Below are 23,354 nucleotides of genomic sequence, written 5' to 3' on the forward strand. Positions count from 1 at the left end.
CAGGGTTCTGCTTTTTTAATTTCAAAGGCCAGAGCAAAGAAACTATTGGTGACCTAGTCAAAAAACCTCCAACATCAAACCCTAAAAAGGCCTCCTCACTTCAGTCTGACCTGGAAAATGCTGTTACAGCTTCTGAGCTTCCAGAGGGACCTTCCCTAATATATTAACCCTTCTGAATGGAGAGCAGGAAGACTGAAGAATTTGGCACAACCACTCTCAAACAACCGAAAATCGAGTCTCCAGCACTCGAGAGCATTTCTGTAACACAGCACCTGGAAGCCCCTGCTGTCAGCAGAGAAGGTATTTAGTGTACAGCAAACAAGGTAATGCTTTGGGGGCCACCTGACAGGGAAGCAGAGCTGTCCCCCAAATAAAAACCCCGATTGTCTTCACTCCCACTTTCCCAAAAGCTAAACACAGGCTGCTGGGGCTCAGCTGAACACCTTTAAGTCACAGATCCCCAGCATCACCTGCACAGCCTGCAGTAGGTACAGTCTGCATCACATTTTGGGACCGTGGCTCCCTCTGGGGACACGGAGAGATGATTTCACCAGGCAAAAATTCCATCATTGTCCCAGGCAAGGGAAGGTTTGCAGTGTGCTGGGAGGAGATAAGCCACAAGCCTTTTATTTGGAATTTACCAGAGGCAAGGCAGGGCCGGGCACTGCTGTGCTCTCCCCGGGATCCGCAGGCAGGGAATTCTCCTGCTGCACTTCCCAGCACTACCAGACAAGATCCATTCTGAGCTACAAACAGCAAACCTACACCAGCCAGGGATTTTGGTCTTTGCCTCCCTCTCCCACTGCTCAGGACAAAGCCAATTTTCACATTAAATCCTAAAACATCTGCACCCACACGAGAAGCGTTCGAGTCACTGCCCAGTGACTGGAATGTGCCGACAGTTTATACCTGGAATTATTCTTTGGCTCTTTTTCAGTTACACCCAGAAAACACACCACACCCCGAGTCTGTTCCTATGCCACCAACTGCCTCAAATCCCAATCCACGGGGCTCAGACACCGTGCAGCGCCGGAGAAGGAGAAGTTCCTGGTTTCCTACTGAGGATAGGCCTCGGAGTAGAGCAGTCCCTCGGCGGAGATGGCGTCCCCCAGCCCCACGGTCCGCACGGGGTCCTTGCACACCAGCACGGGGGTGAAGTGGAACGAGATGCCTTCCCTGTGCCAGTGCACCACGGGCTCGTCCGGGTTCAGGGAGATCTTGGCGGGAGCCTCCGTGTGGGAGGTGAGGAACTCGCGGGGGGCCTTGAGCAGGACCCTGCTGGTGTCGATGGTGTCGGTGGCGCAGGCCTGGGTGCCGGCGGCCCTGGCCCGGCCGCCACCGCCGCCGCCTGGTTGCCCCAGTGCCCGTCCACGGTGGCCAGGATGTGGTAGGCCAGGGTGTGGAAGTGGATGCGCGTGAGGTCGGACGCCCGCTCCGCCGCCTTCCCGTGCTCCTTCAGGATCCAGAAGAGGATGTCGCTGACCACCCCCACGTCGGGAATCCCGCTCCAGGAGCCCAGGGAGGCGTGGGGGCCGGAGGCAGCCTGGGTGAGGAACAGCAGCTCCTGCTCGTTCAGCCCGATGGAGTTCACCAGGGGAAAGACCTGCTAACAGAAACACGGGAACCACGGGTTTGCCTTCACAGGGACAGTCGGATTTGGGATTCCTCCTTCGGGGTGTGGGTGTCACAGTAACCTGGGGCGCTCAGCACCCAGTCTCCCAGAGAGATGCAGCCCAAAGTCACTGCACTTCTCCAAGTTGGCAAGAATTACTCAGCCAAGGAAACATTCCAATTGGTGCAATTAATTTTCTAGGCACACACTTGGACAAGAGTAACAAAACATCAACTTCAGATGAAACACTCATAACACTGAAATCAGATCTGTGTCAGGATAAGAAAGGAACCACCAGGATCTGCAGGAAAGAACTCCTGCAAAGAAATCAAGGGTTTTTTTAAATTATAAACTCAGCTCAGATTCAATCCTTTAACGGATAGTCCTAATCTTAAATGTTCATTTCTATGCTCATATACCAGTGTGTGCACTGTGATACTGAACCTGACAAAAACAGCATGTCCTGTCATTTTCCTTACCTGATGCATAATGTTGCTCATAAAATCCTGATCAGTCATACTGGCCAGCTCCAGGTGAATGGGAATGTCAGTAGGGATATCGGAGATGGAGGCCACAGCCTACAGGAAAATAGAAAAAACAACACTAAAACATGTACTTATTAAGGAACAGGAGGAGGAAAAGGGTTTGGACTTGAAATACACATACTATAATCTTCCTGTGCCTGGTTATAAACACAATTCCAAATGAGATGTCTGACCAGTGGATGTACTGCTAAGGGAGGAAATAAAAACAACGGCTAGTTTTCAGAATTCCAGAGCAGGAAAACTGTATCCAAGCCTACTCTGCACCCAGCTCAGCACCTTTCTCATGGACTAATTCCAAAACCTCATAAATCTGAAGGAACTGTAGAACAGCTGATCCTAGAACACAAAAAAAGGCCAGTGCCCTGCATCAGGACCAGAACTCAGCTGTAAAACAGGTGGTGTAAGATGCTGCTTAAGGAATGCCAGTGTTGATTATAACCTGGATAACCTCAGTATCTGGGATAGGAAAGGTGTGATTTAGCCACTAGACAAGCCCAGCATCCAGGTCAGTGCTCTCCAGCCAGGCAACCAGCCCTTCTTCTTCCTTAGACAACCCACTGAACCTAAGAAAAGTCACTGTTACAGAACTAGACTTTTGCCATTCCTGCAGTTCCCAGTCTCCTTTTAGCAGGCAACACTGGGATTTGTGGGAGAGCTGAAGGCACAGCCCACCTACACCTTCCACCCTGGGAAAACAAGGCCTTGCCACGAAGCACTTGCTGGAGTGGAAAACTGGGAGACTCCGGCGTTCCAATATCTCACCTCCATCAGCCGCCTCTGTCGCGCCTCCTTGCTCTGCCCTTCCATCATGTGAAGTCCTGAAAGCACCACAAGGTCTGGCTGGAATTCATCCAAGCTGGACACAAACACCTCCAGCATGTTGAGGGCACCGTTGGACAGGTCGTGGGAGAAGATGAAGCGGTTGGCGGTGGGTGCTCTCACCTGGCCCCACTCCTCACCTGGGGGGGAGCAAACAGAGGCAAGGAGGTGGAAACTGTTGTATTCCTGGGCAGGATCACAAGTTAAATGTCAAGAAAACACATGGATTTGTTTCAGCACTGCATGAGGGTTACTCTGGGTTTCACCTGCACGTGGTTAAATGGTCCCTTTGTGTTTTCAGGGACCATTTTAGTGTTTGTGCAGCTTTAGAATGACACCCATGAGGGCTGTGCATCAATCCCAGTGATGTCTGGGGTTCCCACTCAACACTGCCTTTGGGAAGGTACCTGCTTGATATTCCAAGATAAGATGGAATTCATCTCTTTCCTGCATGGATTCAGGTGGCACGACCACGTTGTCATCGAGCAGTTTGTGGAGTCTGGGGCCAACTGGGCCACAAAGGAGGATCTAGAAAACAGGAAAAAATAACTAAGGTTTCCCTGCCATGTCCCTTGCCAAAATGTAAGCATCACCTAGACAATTTTTAAGAAGTTAATAATTCAATTTTTAAAAATCAGCTGTGTTTTCTACTTGAAAGGCCAACCATATGTTCCATCACAACCCAAGAAATAACTGCCAGATCCCCAAAACCTACAGGGAAGTAATTTGCTTGAGACAAGCAAATTAAAGAAGATGAGGAAACAGCATGAAATCTTTGGAGTGTGTGTGTACCTTCAGGTCTGGATTTGTCGCGAGCTTCTGCCCGATGAGAGCAGCGTTTCCTCCCACGTAGAGCTGTAAAACAAACAGAGCAGGGTGTGGGACCCCTTGCTGGGGGACCTTTATACTTGTTCAGTCCTCAGCACAGCCTGGAGATTCTGGGTTTTTAGAACACAGTCCAGCAGTACCCAAGTCACTAGAGCTTACTGGGGCTGAAGGCAAAACAACTGTACAGTTCTCTGTGAGAATCTCAACAACTTGAGTGTTCTCTTTTTGTTAAATCTAAATATTCACCTTCAGGTAATGGCCATGTAGAAATCAATTAATTGATAACACTGACAGTGCTGAAGGAATCTACTCATTCAGCACATAAACAGCCCTCACTCCTCTTCTCTGTGGCAGTGGGTGACCTGTGGGTTTTTAGCAAGGCTGCCAAGGAATCGTTTAAAAATTGCAACAGCTCTTCCTCCAGTTTGAGGTTGAGGTGAATCCTGGTCCCTGCACCCACGTGGAGTGAGAGGAACCTTCCTACCTTTCTTCAGGTAAGAGAGGTCAAACTTCCCAGTGAGAAAACTGATGTGAGCTTTGAAACCAATGAATGTGGATTGTCATGAGGGTCACAGACACTCAGAGGAGGCCACAGAGCTGCTCCAAGGGCTGGAGCCCCTCAGCTCTGGAGCCAGGCTGGGACAGCTGGGGGTGTTCACCTGGAAAAGAGAAGGCTCCAGAGAAACCTTAGAGCCCCTTCCAGGGCCTAAAGGGGTTCCAAGAGAGCTGGAGAGGGACTTTGGATAAGGGCCTGGAGGGACAGAACAAGGGGGAATGGCTTCCCACTGCCAGAGGGCAGGGTTAGATGGGATATTGGGAAGGAATTGTTGGGTGTGAGGGTGGGGAGGCCCTGGCCCAGGTTGGCCAGAGCAGCTGTGGCTGCCCCATCCCTGGAATTGTTCAAGGGCAGGCTGGACAGGGCTTGGAGCAACCTGGGCTAGTGGAAGGTGTCCCTGCCCATGGCAGGGGGTGGAACCAGATGAGCTTCAAGGTCCCTTCCAACCCAAACCATTCTGGGATTCTCTGACAGAAAACAGGCTGTGGAAGGATCCAGCTGAAAATCAGGTGATTCCCTGCTCCCTGCCTCATTCCAAGGTGTTAGAGCCACTTTTACAGCCTCAGCCTCATCTAGCTCTCATATAACAATATTCTTAAAGAGGCATCTTTGACATTTCATTTTGGGAACGTCAGCAGGGGAGAGACAATTTAAACCCCTCCTATTTGCAGCGGGGCCAGAATCCTGTGGCAAATCATTCCCACACTCAAGCTACACCGCGAGTTCCCTTCCTAAAGGATTTGCTCTCTCACTAGAGGGAAAATGGTGATCAGCAGGTAAGAACCACGCTCCCCCAGGCCTGTGCTGGGCGCAGCCCCACCTGTGCCGCAGGGTGCTCCGAGGCCGTCCGTGCGATGTCCCGGAACGCCGCGGCGTCGCTGAAGAACCGCTCGGCGGCCGCCCCTCGCTCCATGAAGTGGGTGAAGGCCTCCCCCAGGTCCTGCCCGGAGCTCAGCACCGCGTGGTTCTTCCCATCCCTGGGTTCCAGACCCAGCGCCTCCAGCAGCTTCACGCCGGACAGGACCACGTCCACACAGGCATTGACGCTGGAAGAGACAAGGGAAAGGCGTCCTGGGAAAACCACCCGGATCCGAGGGAACTGAGATTAGCTCAGCTGGTGATAATGCCAAGGTCATGGGTTTGATCCCTGTGGAGACCGTCCACTTAAGAGTTGGACTCGGTGATCCCTGTGGGTCCCTTCCAACTGGGAATACTCTGACTCTGTCTGGAACCTGTGAGACAACACAGTGAGATCACACCCCAGGCAGTGATGGCTGTTCAGGGGGAGAACAACCAACCAGATGGAAAAAAAACCCTCACAAAGGCACAGGAATTCCCTGAAATTCTCTCCTAAAGCCTTCTCCCTTTGACTTGCCTTTATTGCACTGCAGAGGAGAGGGGCATTTCTACCTTCCTGCTGAATTAAAACAAGGAAGAGTGAGCTGTGTGGTCCTAAGGTGGTTGAGTATGTTACAATACAGGTTTGCTTCATTTGCTGCCTTAGACTCACTCAAAAAAAAAACAGGCACAATTATCAAATAATTAATTTTTAATTCTTAGAAGCTTTTAAAAATATATATCTTTGGGGTTTAAAATGTGCATGCGATTCAAAACTGTAAAAAACAAAGCAGAAAGTATTTAAGCCTGCTAGATCAGCCTCTTGAGTTTCAGCTGCTCCTAATAATACTCAAACCCACACACCAACTCCCCACACAGGCTGGTTCTGTTTATAAGAAGTCAAGAGAGCGATTTGTCAGTTGAAATATTTGAAAACTGCAATTTCTAAAGGACGATCCCTAACTTCCAGAAATAGCATGCGGTGAAAGCAGGAGAAAAACCCTGCAATAGTTAGGGAGGGATAAAAACCATTTCAGCAGGTCCAGGCTTTATGGAAAACCTGACTTCCAGTCCCTATTTCCTTATCAATTACATCAATTTAATCACAGTCTAGTTCAAACTAGAGAACAGGAAAGTTCTGCCTGGAACCAGACCTCCAGGAAGACAAGTTGTGAACACCTGCCCTTGTTTCACCCTGTGGTTTCAGAGAGATACCAACACATACCAAATATTTCCTGAGAGGACACCAGCAATTATTTAAGCATCTTATGGACCTGCTGTCAAGTGCCATTTCTATTCCTCTGCCCCACACTCCCCTGACAGGGATCCAAACCATCTACAAAACTTTTGCAGGATCTCTGACTTTCTCAGCGTCTCCCACCACGCTCCCAAGGCCAGTTCCTGCTCCATGTCAGTGTGGAGTGCCCAGCATCCAGCATTCCTCCTTGGCAGGGACCTCTCAAGGGCCACAACACGTGAAAGCTGCATCACACAAAATAAAGGACACGAAAAGCCCTGAGGCTTTCCAATCCACGAGGTAACCAGCCCAGAAATCCTCTGGGTGTGCATCATCTCCTGCAGAGGAGAGAGAAATACCCTGGCACAGCAGGGAAAAGAAATGATAAGCTCAAGCAGCCTTTTAGCCCCAATTTTATGCTTTAATGAATCGTTAAAGATCCAAGGGGACGAAACCAAGTCACATTCCTCTGCCAGCACACAGCTCCACAGCCATGGGGGTGGATAACTCCTTCCAACACCTGAAGGCCGAATCTTCCAGTCAAAGTCAAGTTATCCTGCCAGTCTTTATATTTAAAAGGAAGTGAGTGAGGTGCTCTATATAATGTCCGGATTAATGGTCAGTCTTAAAACCAGCATTTGAGGTCAATGTGATATTCCTGAATTTTCCCTTTGTTTTCTTTCCACTTTAAAAAGAAGAAGAACGTTGGATTTCCCTGGGCATGCACAGGTGCCTTCAACATCCACTGCCTTGTCCTCTCTCTGCTCCCTTCTCCACTTTATTAACTTGTCTCTGGTACTTATGTATTGCCAGCCTGAACTGGATGGGCCAGGAGCTCCAAGGCCCTCAGACTCTGGATGTAAGGTTGTTTTACAGGGGACAGGGTCTCTGGAGACAGGCTGCCAACGGGGCCTGAACCCCACAGCACCCTGAAACCACCAGCACAGGAGTGTTCTGGGTCATTCCTCCCCTCAATTGGGGTCCAATGGAGCAGTGGGGAGGAGCTGCACTCTTGAGGAAATCATGGAATGGTCTGGACTGGAAGGTGTCCTTGAAGATCATCTGGTTCCACCCCCTGCCATGGGCAGGGACACCTTCCACTAGCCCAGGTTGCTCCAAGACCCGTCCAACCTGACCTTCAACACCTCCAGGGATGGGGCAGCCACAACTTCTCTGGGCAGCCTGTGCCAGGGCCTCCCCACCTTCACAGCCAAAAACTCCTTCCCAATATCCCATCTAACCCTGCTCTCTGGCAGTGGGAAGCCATTCCCCCTTGGTCTGCCCCTCCAGGCCCTTGTCCAAGGTCCCTCTCCAGCTCTCTTGGAGCCCCTTTAGGCACTGGAAACATTTCTAAGGTCTCCCCGGAGCCTTCTCTTCTCCAGGTGAACACCCCCAGCTGTCCCACCTGAGTGGGGCAGATACACCCCAGGTACATCCCCACCCGTGCAGAGGCCCCGACACATCCATCCCCCCACACAAATCCAGCCCCGCACGCATCCATGTCCATCCACACGCATCCATGTCCATCCACACACCGGGATCTGGGGATGCCCGTCCGCCCGCCGCCAGGGGGCACTCCCCGCGCGCTCCCGCACCTACCCGACGGCGACGCGCGCCAGCCGCCGCGCCGGGCGGGACAATGGCCGCCTGCCAGGCGCCACCGTGCGCGCCTCCAGCGAGCGGGCGCGGCGCAGCTTCCCCAGCAGCGAGGCCGAGAGCTGCCGCAGGGCCGCGGGGGGCAGCTCGGGACCCAGCACGCACAGGTAGCCCAGCGCCAGGGCCAGTAGGCCCACGCACACCGAGCGCTTGCCACATCGCGCCCCGCTCCGCTCCTCCTGCTCCCGCCGCGGCTGAGGCGGGGCCCCCGCCGGCGGGGGCCTCCTTACGCCGGCCTCCGGAGCGCCCGCCCCGCCGGCCGCCGCGCTGGCGTAACCCGCTTCGGGAATCGCTGCGCGTCGCTCGCCTGCGCCACCTGCGTACGGCCCCGCGGGGCGGCTGCGCAACCTGCGTAACCCCGTACGGGAATAGCGCTCCCGCCTGCGCCACCTGCGTACGGCCCCGCGGGGCGGCTGCGCAACCTGCGTAACCCCGTACGGGAATAGCGCTCCCGCCTGCGCCACCTGCGTACGGCCCCGCGGGGCGGCTGCGCAACTTGCGTAACCCCGTATGGGAATAGCGCGAGCGGCGCGTCGTGAGGGGACATGGCGGGGCTGAGGCTCCCTCACGGCACCGCCGAGGCGGGGCCGCCGGCGATGGTCCGAACCGGGCCCCCGGGCCCTCAGGCAGCGGGGAGCCGGGGCGAGGAGCCCGCGGTGAGTGCTGCCACGGTGCCAGGGCCCTCAGCAGCGCTGAGCTGAAGCGTGGCTGGGCATCGTACCTGCATCTTCCTCTGTACCTGGTGCCACCTTCCCTGCCCTGGGTTCCTCTTCACGGTGCTCCTTTTCTCAGTTCCTTGTTTCCCAACACGCGTGTGGGTCTGTGTTGAATTTCCACGCTGCCCAGGCAGCGCAGTGCCTGTGACTGTGGTCCCCCAGCTCCTCTGCCTCACACCAAAGGCTCTCTAATGGCTTGTGTCCAGCAAACCAAACGCTGACTGAAGCTGAGCACCAATCCTAGCGTTATATTCTTTTTTGTAACATCTGGTTTCATTCTCTTGCGTACTTTCTCCAGGGTGAGTTGCCCTCCTCAGACCTCCCCCCAGCCCCGAGGCCGTGCTGGGAGCAGGGGCTGTGAGCGCCCCTTGCTGCCTGGTCCATCCAGCACAGAGGTGCTGTAGTGAGGAAAAAGGGAGGTTTCCCTTTCCAATGAAAGGGAGTTTTTCTGGCCTTCTTTAGAAATCCCAGGAACATTTGCTCGGAGACTTACGACAGAATTTGCAAGAGTTTGACAACTCTGTGCCACAGTGCGTTGGCTGAGGCAGCCGATAATTTTCTTATTCAGTTCTGTGTTGTGAGTGATTGTCATCTCCTCGGAGTCTGACAAAGCAAACAGTAAAGGAGATGGGATAGCAGAAGGCTTTTTTTTCCTGTTGTTGATTTTTTCCCACTATTTAGGGTGCAAGGATTGGTATTCAGCCAGCAGCTGTTATCATGAATTCACGACTGGCCCTCTGGGCTCATTTGGCTGCCCAACAGGTTCCATTTCTTACTGGTCATTGCCATAAAGGACTTCCTCATTTATTTATTTATTCTGTTCCTCTGAAGTTGCTCCTCAGAGCACCAAGGAGGCAGAGTTGTCAGGACAGGGGGATGATGGGGACTAGAGTTGCTGGGGGAGGAGAGAGTGAGACCTGGTAGTGGATGGTGAACAGTGATCTTGGGCACCGACTGGGTTATAAGCCTAAAGTGTTATAATGTAATAATCTTTAAGAACAGAATGCTGAAAAAAAAAACTAAAGGCTCTTCAGCTTTCTCTGTTCTTCAAGGAATTCTTCAAACAGTTCTTTATCCTTAAATAACTTCCTGGTGAAGTGCCTCATGGCAGAGTGATCATCTTCTCCTCTCAGACCATGTTCAGCCCTCCAGAGCTGCCCTGTTAATGTAACCCCCTCTTTTCCTTTGCTCAGGTGGTCTTTGGGTTTTGTCAGTAGCTTTTTCATTTGAACAAATGTAATTGTTTCCCCTTCGGTGCTTTTCTGGCCGATGTTTGATCTCTGTGATTATGAAACCTCACTGGTTCCACACTCCCCAGGGCACAGGCCTGCGAGGCTCTCGCTGTTACAAACAGCCCTCCAGTCCAGGCAGGCAGTGTGAGAACAGAGCAAACACCTGCCCAAAAACCCTGCTGCAATCAGGGCTTCACCTGTGGGACTGTGGGTATTTATAGCCTTGTCACAGAACATCATAATTAGACGTGCCCAGGGGGCAGCTGCGACCCAGAGCGTTGGCACCGCTCGGGGACCCCGTTATTAGTCCTGTGTCAGCAGAGGGTTTGGCAGCACACAATCTGACACAGCAACACTTTGGGGAATTCAGCCATGCTTCCATTTTGGGGTGATTAGTTTGTCACCTGATGCTAATGCAGTTGCTACCCTGAAGACTAAAGTTGTCTTTTTTTTACAACAGGTTCAGTTTCCGCATCAACAAAATTGAAGCTGCTCAGGAGGAGCCACCTCTGTTTGGTCTCCATAAACTGCTGGAGTTCAACCTCCATGAACAGTTCTGCAGTGGACTCGAATGAGGCTGCAAAGGTAACTGAAAGATTCATTTTACAATCTGCCAGCAAATATAAAAGGTTTCGAAAAAGACAAGTTCCCTCAGAGAACATGTTCAGCTAAAGAGCTAAACAGCCATTTCTTGGTTGACATTTATTTTTAAGGCAATGGAAATCTAGATTTGCCTCAAACAGCCAAATTAGAGGTGAAACTGTCAACTGAGAACTGAACTCAAGCTCCTTATTTCCTTCCCTTGAGCCACCTGGTGCCCAATGAATTTTAGTTAGAGGTAATAGAGAGGGACACAGGGCTCTTGGATTCATAGCAGTTGACTCAGGCTGAATAAAAGGTATTAATTAAATACCTGTTTAATTCTGGGTCATTTCAAAGATGTGACACACTGATTCCAAGAGTTTTCACAGGAGTACTTTTATTAAAAGCATGGGAAGGGAAAGGTAAGAGTTGTGGGATTTTTAGAATGGAAAGATTTAAAACTCAATGTCAGCAGTTTCCGCTTGTTTCTTTTTCCTGGTTTTATGAAGTCCTTTGTATAGGAGATCTTTTTCTTGATGCTGTTTCATGGTTTGAGCTGCTTGTGACTGGGAGGTGGTAGGGGGACAGTGGTTTTAATCAGTCTTCAGTTACTGGAAATGGAACTTGTTCCCTTCAGCAAAAAAAGAAGAAAGGTGGAAAGACTTTTTTCTGCAGGAAGCAGACAAAAGCTGTGTTTCCTTGCTTGTTTGAAGATTAGCTATGGAGGGTTGCACACATGGCACCTGCTCTCACAGCCACTGGGAGCTGACAGCCCTCTGTGTGTGAGCTTTTGACCTCACCGAGCTTGGTTTGGAGAAATGGGGGTTTGCCAGACCCTCATTAGGCAGGAGGCAAGAGGAAAGGGACTGAGGGTGGGCGAGGGGAGGAAACAGCAGGGAGGGGTGAAAGCCAAAGCTTCCAATTCCCAAGGAGCTCTGAAGACCTGTTTTTCTTACTTTGAACTCACAAGCTTGAAGCAATTGTCTTTACTCCTTGTTAAGTTGAATTTACGTATGCAGATGAACTCGTTCCCCCTGACCTACTTTGGCCAGTTAAGCTCTAGGCCTGTGCACAATGCAGGATGGGGAGGAGCTTTTCCAAACCATGAATTCCTTTATTGTTGCTGGGACTGGTCACGCGTATCCATAGTGCCTGGCATGGAATCTTTAGCTGGAGCTGATAAACACTGGGCAGCACCCAGGGCAGGATTTGCATGGTCCTGTCCAGCACTCCCATCTTATCAGCCCTTCTGTCTGCCTTTCCCAGGAGTCCCAGAGTCAGTTATTCCGGTTCTGTGTGTCCAGCTCACTGATCTGTGTGTCATCACACCTTCCCTGCTGTCAGACTGCTCCCTGAAATCCCTGCCTTTGATCACAGGCCTCATTTAATCCTAGTTGGACACTCTTTACAGAATTGTATATCCATCCATGTCCATGGAACGGGTGTGTACCTGTCACATTTTATGGGAGCCCACAGGAGAACACATCGGGGTGAGTGCTCACTACTGGTGAGGCTTCACTGGGGGACTAGGAGAAAAAAGTGCAAGGTAGGCTTTCTGGATGGATGCAAAAGGCCTGGAAAATTCAGGAAGTTTGTGCTGAGCCATGCAGATGAGCAGAGGAACTCTAATTAAAATACAGACTTTGTGTTGTTCTCAGAAACTGGGCAACATTCCCCATTCGAGCTCTGCCAGCAGATCTCAATCCTGGACTTCAGCACCCACTGCTGCTCTGCTCCATGAGACACCCACTCAGCTTGGCCAGCACAGCTCAGTCTCGGTCTGTAACACCTCGTGCTGTTCCAATTCTGGGCCTTTTTGAGCAGAAAATGCCATCTCTCTACTAAATTGTGCCAAATTGCCTGGTTTTGGCTGCAGAACTCATTTTCACTTGTCACCTAACGGGATACCTGGAGACTTCCATCTTGTGCTGTCAGCAACAGAGGAAAAAGCATGTGAATGCCCAGCCCCCTGCTAAGCCCCTAATTATATAGTGATGTGTTAATAACAAACACTCTTTCATGTCTTGGCAGTTGCAGACCTCTCCTCAGTAGTGCAGCACTTCAGAAGTAGAATCACACGGGAAAGATGCAAATCCCAGTTTAAAATAATTGGTATCAGCATGGTCTGTTCCCAGAATGAGGGTTGGGAAGAGTCTGAAGCTGTCAGATGCCAGTTGTGTGGATGTTCTGCAGGATCTGAACCATGTTGGACAGATTTGCTTTGCAGAAGTGAGTGTTGCACGGGAAATCTCTTTCCCTCTCTCCCTGGTTATGGATCTTCCTTCCTCAGAGGCCTTGCCCCCTCCCAGTTTTTGAGAGCTCAGCAGTGAGGGTTGGAATGGTTTCCGTCTTGGCTGAGACACCGGGGCTGGAGCTGGCAACATCCACATCCAAATTGATGTGTTTCTTTCAGTTGGAGCCAAATTGCTGGGATTTGCAGTGCTGGTGGCTCACACCCTGTGGTGATCAGCTTGGCTTCCAGAAAATACAGGGGAACTGGAGCAGGCATGAACCCCCAGCTGTGCTGTGAACACCCGAGCAATTAGAGGTGGTGGCACTGACTGCTGAGCTCCGGAGCAGTCGCCTTGTTTCTGGAGCAAATGGTTCAGATAGATAGAGATGGAACAACTGAAAACCTTGTGGGGAGGAGACAGGTCAGGAAATTATGCTCAGGAAGTGAGAAAACCTTGGTCTGAAGGTGTTGTGATTGCAGTTCCATTCTGGCCCCCGTGAGGCTCCAACTGTCAGGTGCTGAGAGCTGCAGAACAACAGGGCAGCTAAACCCCTGTTTATCTGTCAGGTATGGCCCTGTCAACAGTCATGTGAGTGATTAGGTGTGCTACAGGTGTGTTGTGCTGCTCAGAAAAAAGAATGGGTATATATGAGCAGAGCAATGCTTTCAGTGTTTTCATGTATTCTCAACTTGGCAAGAGAGAAGATGACTGACAGATGCTCAGTCTTATCTTTGGGAAGGAACTCTAAAACCAAAACTCTCAAGTTATTCTTTAGTCCCCTAAATCATTCCAATTTGCATTCCCATTGCTGAGTGTTAGGCAGATTGTATCTCTTCATACACACTTTGGATTCTGCATTATAGATGTTGTAATTTATATTCACATCATTGCAGCACTAACAGCAGTGCTGGTGTCGTTGGTTGTGAATGTGCCTTGAAATGTTTGGTTTCTGTTGAGCATGACCTCACTCCTGTGGTACAAAGGGTGTTGCTAAAACCTCACCATGTACCTCTAACTCACAAACCCCACCAGCAAAATTACATGCCAGAAGTGCAACCCTGAGTTCTGTTACCACTCCAGAAAACTCCTGAAAGCTAGATCTCTGAGAAGCCTTTGATTTACAGCCCTTCAGGCTGTGGTTGAAGCCCTTGCTGTGGTAGAGGACTGTGGAAGAAGGATTTAGGCAGACCTGGAGAGCCCAGAATAGAGAAGCCAAAGTGTTGGCTGTGCTGTAGGTCTGTCTCCTTGCAGTGCTGGGGGGGACTGCTGAGAGTACTTTGCAGGGGACTGGAGAGCCTCAAGTCAGATTTCTGTGAGCAGGAGGGAGGGAAAAGGCTTTATGTGTTTGACCAGCAAAAATACACTGGTGCTGTCAGCATTGTATGGAAACAGCCTGTTTGTGTTTCCCATTCAGTGAGTGTCACGTGCCTGTCTGGAACAGCCAGTGTGGGGCTGGGCACAGCTTTGTCTCTGTGGGGAGGGGGTCTTGTGCTCAGCTGCCATCCTGCCATTGCAGTCACACAGAGCTGTGGAGGGTGGCCCAGGGTGGGGACAGCAGGAGGTGATGGGGACATCAGGTCCACACTGCTCACCCTGGTAGGTCCTGCCTTACAGGAAGTCAGACACTGCAGAGCAGCCCCAGGGCCTCCCCTGCTCCACCCTCCTGAGCCCTGCCTGTTCCTCAGCACCTGCCAGCCAGGTGAGCCCAGACTGTGCTCCAGCTCCAGGAACTCCAGGCTGTGGCAGTCTGGACTGTTCTGCTCTCCCAGGGGTGGCTGATCTGCTGACTGATAGGATGTGCCTTATGCAATATTGTGAGCTGAGCATATTTTAATATGCTAACTGAACCCTGAATCAGATTTTGCAATGAGAGTGTGTATTGGTCTTCAGAGAGGCAGTTGCTTCAGAATTTCACCTCTGGGACTGCCAAACCTATTTGTGTGTTTCATAGTTCACTCTGTAAAGCACTCACATACATCCCTGTGTTGTGTGTTAACAGGCACAGCTCATAAATAGTGGTGCCTGGCAAAGCTGTCAGCTCTAGATCTGTCCACAGAGGTCTGAGCCACAGAATTTGCTGTGACAGAGTTGTCTCTGGTATTTTCCTTCTGTGTGAGTGACAGGAAGCACAGGACGTGGAGTGTTTGGTGTAAAATGAAACCAGGGTTGGAATTGTGGCTGCACATGGAACCAGATTTGTTTGAATTGGTAGAAGAGATCTCTAACCTCTTTCACAAAGAGGCAATGATCAGAGAAGTAGAAGCATGGCTGAGAAAAGTAATGCACAGTCAGAACACCCAGAAAATATTTTATAAAATAAAGAGGAGGTGAAGAAGCAAGAGAGTGTTGAAACCAGTTGTATGAGGAAGGGCTTGAAAAAGATTTCAAAGAAAGTATCTTATAATCTGGAAATAAAACTATAAACACGAGAAACCACAGAAATCCAGAACACAACCCGTCCTTTTATAAGTATTATTTCAGGTCTGCTTTTGCTGTAGTGACTGCATAGATATTGCTGAGGCTTTGTGAGTGTGAAATTCCTTTTTCCTTTGTAGTTTTGTGGCACCTGTAGGTCTTGTGAGGATGTGTTGCCTCTAGGCTGGACAACGTGTATGACAAGAAAAGGTCACTAACCAAAAGAGATCAAAGTGAAAACCAGGTGGGTTCCCAGGGAAACTGCTGGGTGACCAACCAGCTCAGGCTCCAGAGACTTCCTTTTGCAAGTCTGCATATGATTTATGCTGTGTCTGTTCTGTGAGCTGGGAGATGGTGCTTCCTGAGTCCTGCAGGACTGAATGCTTTCTGCAGTGTCCTCATGGTGCTTCCTGAGTCCTGCAGGACTGAATGGCTTTCTGCAGTGTCCTCATGGTGCTTCCTGAGTCCTGCAGGACTGAATTGCTTTCCTGCAGTGTCCTCATGGTGCTTCCTGAATCCTGCAGGACTGAATGCTTTCTGCAGTGTCCTCAGGCGCTTTGGGGGGACGGGGTGGTTGATCTCCCTGCCCCAGAGCACAGCACACCTCCAGTAGAAATGGCTGTTGTGCCTATAGCTCTGATGGACCATTCTGCTGTGCTCTGCAAGGCAAGGCAGATGGGCTAAAGGGAAGAGAGAAGGCACTGAAAGCCTCTCCATGCTGGACATCCTGAGAAAGACTCTTCCTCCTTCATCTTTACCCAAATATAGAAGAAAGCAAGCTGATGCTTTTCTACCTCTGCTGCTCTCTGGATTTCAGAAATGACTGCAATGACATTTCCCTTCTCAGCAGAGGCCAAGACAGATTGTCAGGTCACTTTATTCCTTCCTGTTTTGCCTCAAGCTGAAACATCACATGTGCAGAAGACCTCAGCAGCAAGTGGCTACTCCCATCTGCTGTCTGGAGGAGGTCATTCATCTCCAAAGGGAACACTTAGACTTTTCAATGACTTGCTCCTGAGGAATCAGCTGCTGACAGAACACTCTCTTTAGCCACACACAGGCTTACAAGGACAGTTTTGGTTGCCCATCGACCTCAAAAACTACATAGTATAAAAAAATGAGCAAGGAAGAACAAAAGTTGTTCTTCTGGACCAGCTTCTGTACAAGGAAGAGTTGACTAAACAGGAACCTTTGAGCTCCCCAGGAATGCTGTAGAGGGCTGTGAAGTCCTCTGTGTCTAGAGGGTGAGCAGTGAGGGGATGGCTGGCTCTCCCTTTCCCAGGTGTCTCACTGTTCCAGAGGTGAAACTGGGGGCTCTGGGAGTCTACACTCTGACGTGCTGTGACTGCCTTGTGTCCTCCTCTGGAGAGGTGTTACTGAGCTTGGGTTTCACTTCAAGTGGAGTCCTAAGATGCCAAATATGGAGGTGTGTGAGGAAGCCTTCCCAAACAAAGCTCCCTTACAGGAAAGGAGCTGATAACTCTTTGGAGTCTGCTGTGGATTTAGCACTTTAACTGGCAGCTGAAGGTGAGAAAGACAAGTCTGGGCAGCTACACAGGACACTGGGCTGGGAAAGGGCACAGCTGTGCACTAAGCACCTGATGACCAGGCTTTGAGATTATCCAGATCTCTGTGTTACCAGATGAGGAGCAGGAGCCCATGGACAGCTGGTTTTCCAGGGCAGTGCCTGTTCCTGTCTCTGTTGAGACACAGGTGCTGAGATGCTTCTCACTGCTGGGCTCTTGAGCTTTCAGCTGGGCACTCATCCAGCTGTCCATCACTCCTTGGATCTGGTCCATGGGAAGCCAAATGTGATCTGAGGGTTGCCACTGCGGCAGAGATATCAAACAGACACCTGGAATTTAATACAAACTGAGGTACATTCGGGCTGAAAACAGAACTGGGCTGTGCCTTGAGTGCCGGGCTGTGAGTGTGTGGTGGGGCTCCTGCCTGTGGTCATGGCCCTGTGGATCAGCTCAAAACACAAGGCAGAACCAGCTGTTTGGGTGTAACTGTAGAAAAATCGATGTGGGGCAGCTCAGAACATCGGGTGAACTGAAAGCCAGGGCAGGGATTTTCTTTTTCCCCCATGATTTCATCACGTGAGTACCAACGGAGCGAGCTCTTCCACTCTGTGGTACAACTGACAGATAGTGCAGGGGAGGCGAGACTGGCTCTGTTTGCAGCTGTGAAACCATGAAGGGATATGTTCTTTGTGAATTAATTAATGTGGAGAAAAGGCAGTTTAACTATTTGACAAAAGATTCATTACCACCCACTTCCCAGCTGGCGCTGTAGTGCAGCTTAGCCATGGACTGTCAGATTTCCATCAGCCTTCAGTGTTCCCACTGAAATAGCAATTCTTGCCTGGTGGGACAGAGAGTAACAGTTGTGAGGCCTGTGCTGCTCCTGGGTAACAGGCAAGGGAGGTAGGACAAGGTTCTGCCCTGCTCCAGACAGGGTTGGTTGGTGCTGTATGTCCTAAACCTGAATCCCTCTGAGCAGGGATTGAGGTTCATTTCCTGGGCTGGCAGAAGCTTTCAGGAATGTTTCCCTTGGCCTTTTTGTGAAATGAGGGGAGCGTTGCCATCCTTCACCCCAGGGGAAGGGTTTCCCATGCAGGTTATTCAGTGTCTCAGCAGCACAGCAAGCAGGGAGGGGCAGCAGTCAGTGCAGTGACATTCTCAGGCAGGTGCAGACACATCTTCAAGACAGAAGCTGAGGCAAATCATAATCACAAAGTCATTAGTCTGCTAACAAGAGCTGGGGGAATAAACCTAAAATGAAATCCTACTTTGCTGTAACAGCCTGTGGCAGATACCTGCTGGGTTCCTGGGGTCAGGACTTGACCCAGGAAAGGCATGTGCTGCCAGCTCAGAGACCATTAGGATGTGTAAACTCCAGATTCCTTCCAAACCTTTCATGTATTTTCAAGCCTTCATCTAGCCCTTCCAAAGGGGAAAACTGTTAGGGAGACATTTACATCCACGTGATGCAGCCACAGCAGGTCTCTGATAGGAACTGAGAGGTGACTGTGTCATCTGTTGCCAGTAAATGGAGTGGCAGCAGAGCTTTCCTGTGCATGTCACTGCTATCAACAGAGCAAAGATGCCTCTAGATAGCACAGGAATGTTTAGCAGTTTTGGTCTCATGTGAAAAGTTCAAGCTGTGTTTTAAGGACAGAAGGTATTCTAAGAAGGAGGAGATCAAATCCCCAAGGAGCAGTTTAAAATGCCACTGTTAGTGCCCCCAAAATGCCTTTGGCGTATTTTGCTGAAATGACAGTGCTGCAGGTTGTGTCTGTGTGACGAGCAAAGGACACAAGGGTACAGAGCTGGGACCCTGAGCAACCTCACAGATTGTAAATACCACAAGGCAGCAGGAAAATGAGATCTTTATTCTGAGTAAAGGAAAACATGGAGAAAGAGGGCATCAACCAAACTTTGGGTGCAGTTAGCAGGGATCTGAGAACAAACTGTGCAAGACAGAGCTGTGAATATTTGCTACTCTGTCAAGACTGAGGGGCACCAGGGAAGTCCCACTTTGTGCCTGAAGACACTTAACAAATAAGCTCCTGCAGCCCACTGGAAAGACTGACCTGGGAGCTGCATGGCAGGAGACTCAGATAAGGTGTGTTTGAGAAGGGGAAGGAGTCAGAAGGACAAAGCAAGGAGAAGGACCTGTATATCTCAGACAAGGCTGACCTAGTGAATCTAGATCTGGTCATCTCTTTGGCTGCCTAAAGCAGAAAATGCTTTTTAAAGATTCCTTTTGTGTGTTCTGTGCATTCTGATTTTCATCTGCAATGTCACCCTGGAAGTACAAACTGTAAACTCCAGTCCCTGCAAAGCTGGGGCTCTGCAGTTGTCCTCACGTTATTGGGATTCACTTCTTTGCTGGAATAACAGTTGGTCTGAGCTCGGGAGGGAGCTGTGGGCAGTGCAGAGGGAGAGGTGGCTTTGGAGCCTGCCCAGATCAGTGAGTGAGTGAGGGGTGTGCACTGGTGCTGGTTCAGAGGACAGCTCTGCCAGGACACTGTCACTGTCACCCTCCTGAGGTTAATGCCCTGTCAAGCACTGGGACCACCACTGTCACAAACACATCTGCAGGAGACAGAGCAAACAGAGGGGAGTCCTTGGGGCTGCTGGAGGGGGACAGGGCAGCCTGGTGCAATGGTTGATGTCAGGGGAGGGTGTATGTCCAGTGATAGACTCGGGGGCACGTGGAACTTACCTGTGTCTCTTTTGGACTCGACGTGTTCCTCAGCCTAGAGCACCAAGAGGGGAACTTTCTCATTTTTTGGTGTTTGCATGCCCTGAAGCTGATGCTCTCCATGTTACCATAGCCAGCAGTGGTGAAAGAACCCAGGCAAAGCAGAAAAGTGCTAAGAAAAGCCAAATCCTCTATCACTGGCACAAAAGATCACCTGGAACTACCACGAGCAGATCCTAACAGTGTTACACTGCTTTTTGAGGATAAATCATGCACTTGGAAGCCTGCAGAACCCATTGAGCAGGTAAATGCCCACTCATAGTTCACTGAAAGCACAAGTACATACACCCACTGCAGGTGTAGGATGAATGACACTTGGAGGACAGGGATATACGTGGTCGTCTGGGATGTGCTCAGCAACAGGCAGGAGAAACACAGAGCTGCCAGCTTGTCATGGAGCACAGAGCAGACTCTCAGCCCCGTTACAACCTCGTGTAAGCAGCCTCCTGTCAGCACAGCACTGGCTTGCACCCACCCACCTCTCACCTCCCACACAGCACGCACAGCAGTTTTCACAACGGCAGCAAAAGAAGGAACAACCATCCCAAGCCTGGGGGAAATCCCCTCAGTGCCAAACAGACTGAGGTCAGGTGGTGTGTGAATCAAGGCTGGTGTTGCAGGGGATGTCTTGGCCACGCAGATCTGTGAGGACATGCAACATGTGATGTTTAATTTTGCTGTCTGGGATGGATGTAGCAGGAAGGAAGATTGCAAAAAGCCATTTCTCAGCAGCAGGTGCTGGTGCACGAGCCAGGGTAGGACCCAAGGGCACATCTGGCCAGATGCTGCGAGTGCCCATGCTGGGGAGGGCAGGGCTGGGACATGGCACAGTGCTGCTGCTTCTGGCTCACAGGGAGCCCCGGGCCAAGTGAAATGTTCTGGTCAATTGAAATCCCATTTGATTTTATTTGTCATTTCGTTTGCTGACTTTATTCCAGCAACCATCCTGTGGTGCTGAATGTTCTGTGGCTGTAGCTGGGTCTGGCTCTGATGCTGGTCCCTTTCACTGAGGAAGGGCAGGAGTGTTTCCAGTTTTCAAGTGTTTTCCTGGCAGCCAGGAAACCTGTGCTTCCCGGGAGTGGTGTTCCCTGGAGGAAGGCTGACTTCTCCAGCACATTGCACTCCTGACAGTGTGGAATCCCTGAGCCAGGCCTGGCATCTCAGGCCGTATTTAATGTCCAGCCTCCTCTCTGGGTCTCATGAAGGGGCCAGAGCCCTTTCTGGATCTCCTGGGGATGGGACACCTCATTTTCACCCCCTTGGAATATAAAATGACAACTGTGGATGAACTTTATTTATTCTGTCTGTGCAATGCATCTGTATTCATGAAGCTCCTTGGCTCCCAGCACTAGGAGCAGTAACTTGCCCTTTAAAATGATAATAATCCTAAGCAAACCAGGCAAACTCCCTACAGAGACAAAATTTGTCATTGTTTTGCTTTTGGCTTCGCAAATGTCTCGTGTTTCTCCTGCTAAAGTGTATCCTGCTGCACCGAGGGGTGCAGGGATGAGGTCCCAGGGCAGGCAGGTCTGTGGTGTGGGCACGAAGGTGCCTGGAGCACAGTGCTGGGACAGTGGGAGACAGGAGCAGCTGCTGAGAGGCTCTATAAATCCCCCCCAGTGGTGGTACAAGAGCAGACCGGTGAGGTTTTGGCTGCTCAGGACACCTCGAGGTGCAGCCACACCTTGGGTGATGAGCAGAGACTGGTGTTCAAGAGGAGGAGAATTGCTTTATTCCTCACTCCTCTGGCAGATACCAAACTCAGGCCCCCAGCAAAGCCTCCGTGAACCTCCTCACCGTTATCTGAAATGCCCAGCGCTGCTGGAAAGCAGTAGGGAAGCACAGACAGTCTCGCCAAAATCCCTCCAAGGTGCGTGGCAGTCGGTGCTGTTTTGGGTGCTGCCGGGGTTAGTTCTCTGCAGGCGATGCCCCGGGGCGGCCGCGGACCTGTCCGGAGGCCGGGCCGCCCTCGGGATGCTGCGGAGTGCCCGTGTGCGGGGTGCTGCGGTGCCAGGGGTGCCCGTGTGCGGGATGCCCGTGTGCGGGATGCTGCGGTGCCAGGGGTGCCCGTGTGCGGGATGCCCGTGTGCGGGATGCTGCGGTGCCGGGGGTGCCCCGGAGCCGCGGGAGAGGGCGCTGCGGGCCCGCGCTGCCGCAGCGCTGCCGGGCTGGTCTCACAGCGACAGCCAGGGAACCTCCGAGCGCAGGGATCCCCCTGCGAGGGGAGACGGGGATGGAAACTTCATCCCAAACAGGCCGAAGAGGGGAGGGACAGATCGTCACCGTTCGCCTCTGAGAAATAAGGAGCCTGCGAATTACGTTATATTTAGTGCGGGAGTCTCTTTACCTAGAAGGTTGTTTTAGAGGATTAATGTGCTTTCGAGTTCAACTGCTGCTCACCAGAAAGGATGGTTGGTTTTGATTCATAACATCAGATGTGTTTTCCCCCTTCTTGTTCTGTTTTGGTTGTGCCCGCAAAATATTCAATCCTGAAGGCTGTGACTAGAAAGAGATGTTAGAAATGGTCCAAATCTACATCAGAGAAGGTGTATCATGTCACAGGCATTCGTTCTCTTCCCATTTCCATGGAAACGTGCTAGCACGGACTTCGGCGGTGTCAGGCAGAGCAGCCTGGCCCTCCAGCCTGGCAGGATCGAGTGGATGGTCTCCAAGAGCAGCTGCTGGCAACAGCTCACAGAAATGTGCCGTGGTTTCATAAGCTTTGGAAAGACCAGGTAGTCTGGTCCTTTAGAGTAACAGCACTTGATATCTCGCATCAGAAACAACAGCTGGGACAAACATTTGACTCCCAACTTCCCCCTTCCCGTCCTACCCTTCCGTGTCCCCGAGCCCCGTCCGGTCCCGCAGGAACACCGCACGCCACGGGCTGCAGTTTTTAATTTCCTGGGGGGCGGCAGGGGTGGAGAGCACATCTTGTGGCGGTTGACAGGCTTTTTGTTCTGCGCCAGTCCTTTTATTAACCCCCTGCTAGATCATTCCCTGTCTGTGCTGAGCTGCCCCCGCTGCGTTCGTGATGAGAGTGTTTGTAGCAGCAGGGCTGCCGTGGGAGATTAGGGGATCCCGCGGCCCGAGCGGGGCCGGGCGCTGTGAGCCCACGGGGCTGCCGCAGCCTCGCCTCCATCTGCCCCTGCCGCCGGCACAGACACCTCTTATTAACCCGCGGCGACAGCGGTGGCCCGGCTGATCCCCCGCCGCCATCCCGCACCTCCCGTGTCCCACCTGGCGAGGGAGTGGTGGGCAGGCTGCCGGCGGTCCAGCCTGTTGCAAATGGATAGGGATGGGAAGAAGGTGAAGGCAAGAGCATCGTCTGCCTCCCCTCCGCACTGTGCCATCCCTCAGCTTCCCCCAGCCCTTTTTACCTACTGTACATCTTAAGCAAAAGCAAGTGTTTCCACTCAATAATCTTGTCCAGTTCTCCTTCTGTATTTAGGGCCTCAACTCTGTAAAACATTTATCCCAGACCTGGGACTGCAGAATTTATGGGAGCAATTGAGATCTTTCTGGGCAGTTGTTTCCTTTTCCTTTTGGATCAGACTGCTGGTGGCGGTTGATTATTCAGACAAATTAATTTGGGATGTACACGCGAGTTCTAATTAGCTGCAATTATTCACTTATTTTTCCCCTGCTTCCCTCCTGCGTCACCAGAAATGAAGAAAATATCACCCTAACACAGTGTGCCCTGCAACAATTATCCCCCAGGCCAGTCCTGAACCTCTCAATCTACGATCAATACCTTCATCTGTCAGCCACGATTAATTAAACGCAATCCCACTTTCAGGGCTTTGATTCATA

The 23,354-nt window shown here is 51.2% G+C and overlaps 1 protein-coding gene across 1 annotated transcript; it reads right to left on the bottom strand.

Annotated features, from left to right (window-relative positions):
• Nucleotides 1-8,637, bottom strand: ADPGK (ADP dependent glucokinase). The gene is given in 9 exon segments (XM_029958813.1): nt 1-1,327; nt 1,330-1,603; nt 2,092-2,190; nt 2,920-3,116; nt 3,384-3,504; nt 3,769-3,831; nt 5,181-5,406; nt 8,034-8,438; nt 8,513-8,637. Coding segments are annotated over 9 exon segments (1,782 nt in total). The 3' UTR covers nt 1-1,055.
• Between the last annotated feature and the right edge of the window lie 14,717 nt (nt 8,638-23,354).

This window comes from Manacus vitellinus, unplaced genomic scaffold (assembly GCF_001715985.3).
Source record: "Manacus vitellinus isolate BGI_N305 unplaced genomic scaffold, ASM171598v3 scaffold_16_pilon, whole genome shotgun sequence".
In the NCBI taxonomy this organism is placed as follows: Eukaryota; Metazoa; Chordata; class Aves; order Passeriformes; family Pipridae; genus Manacus; species Manacus vitellinus.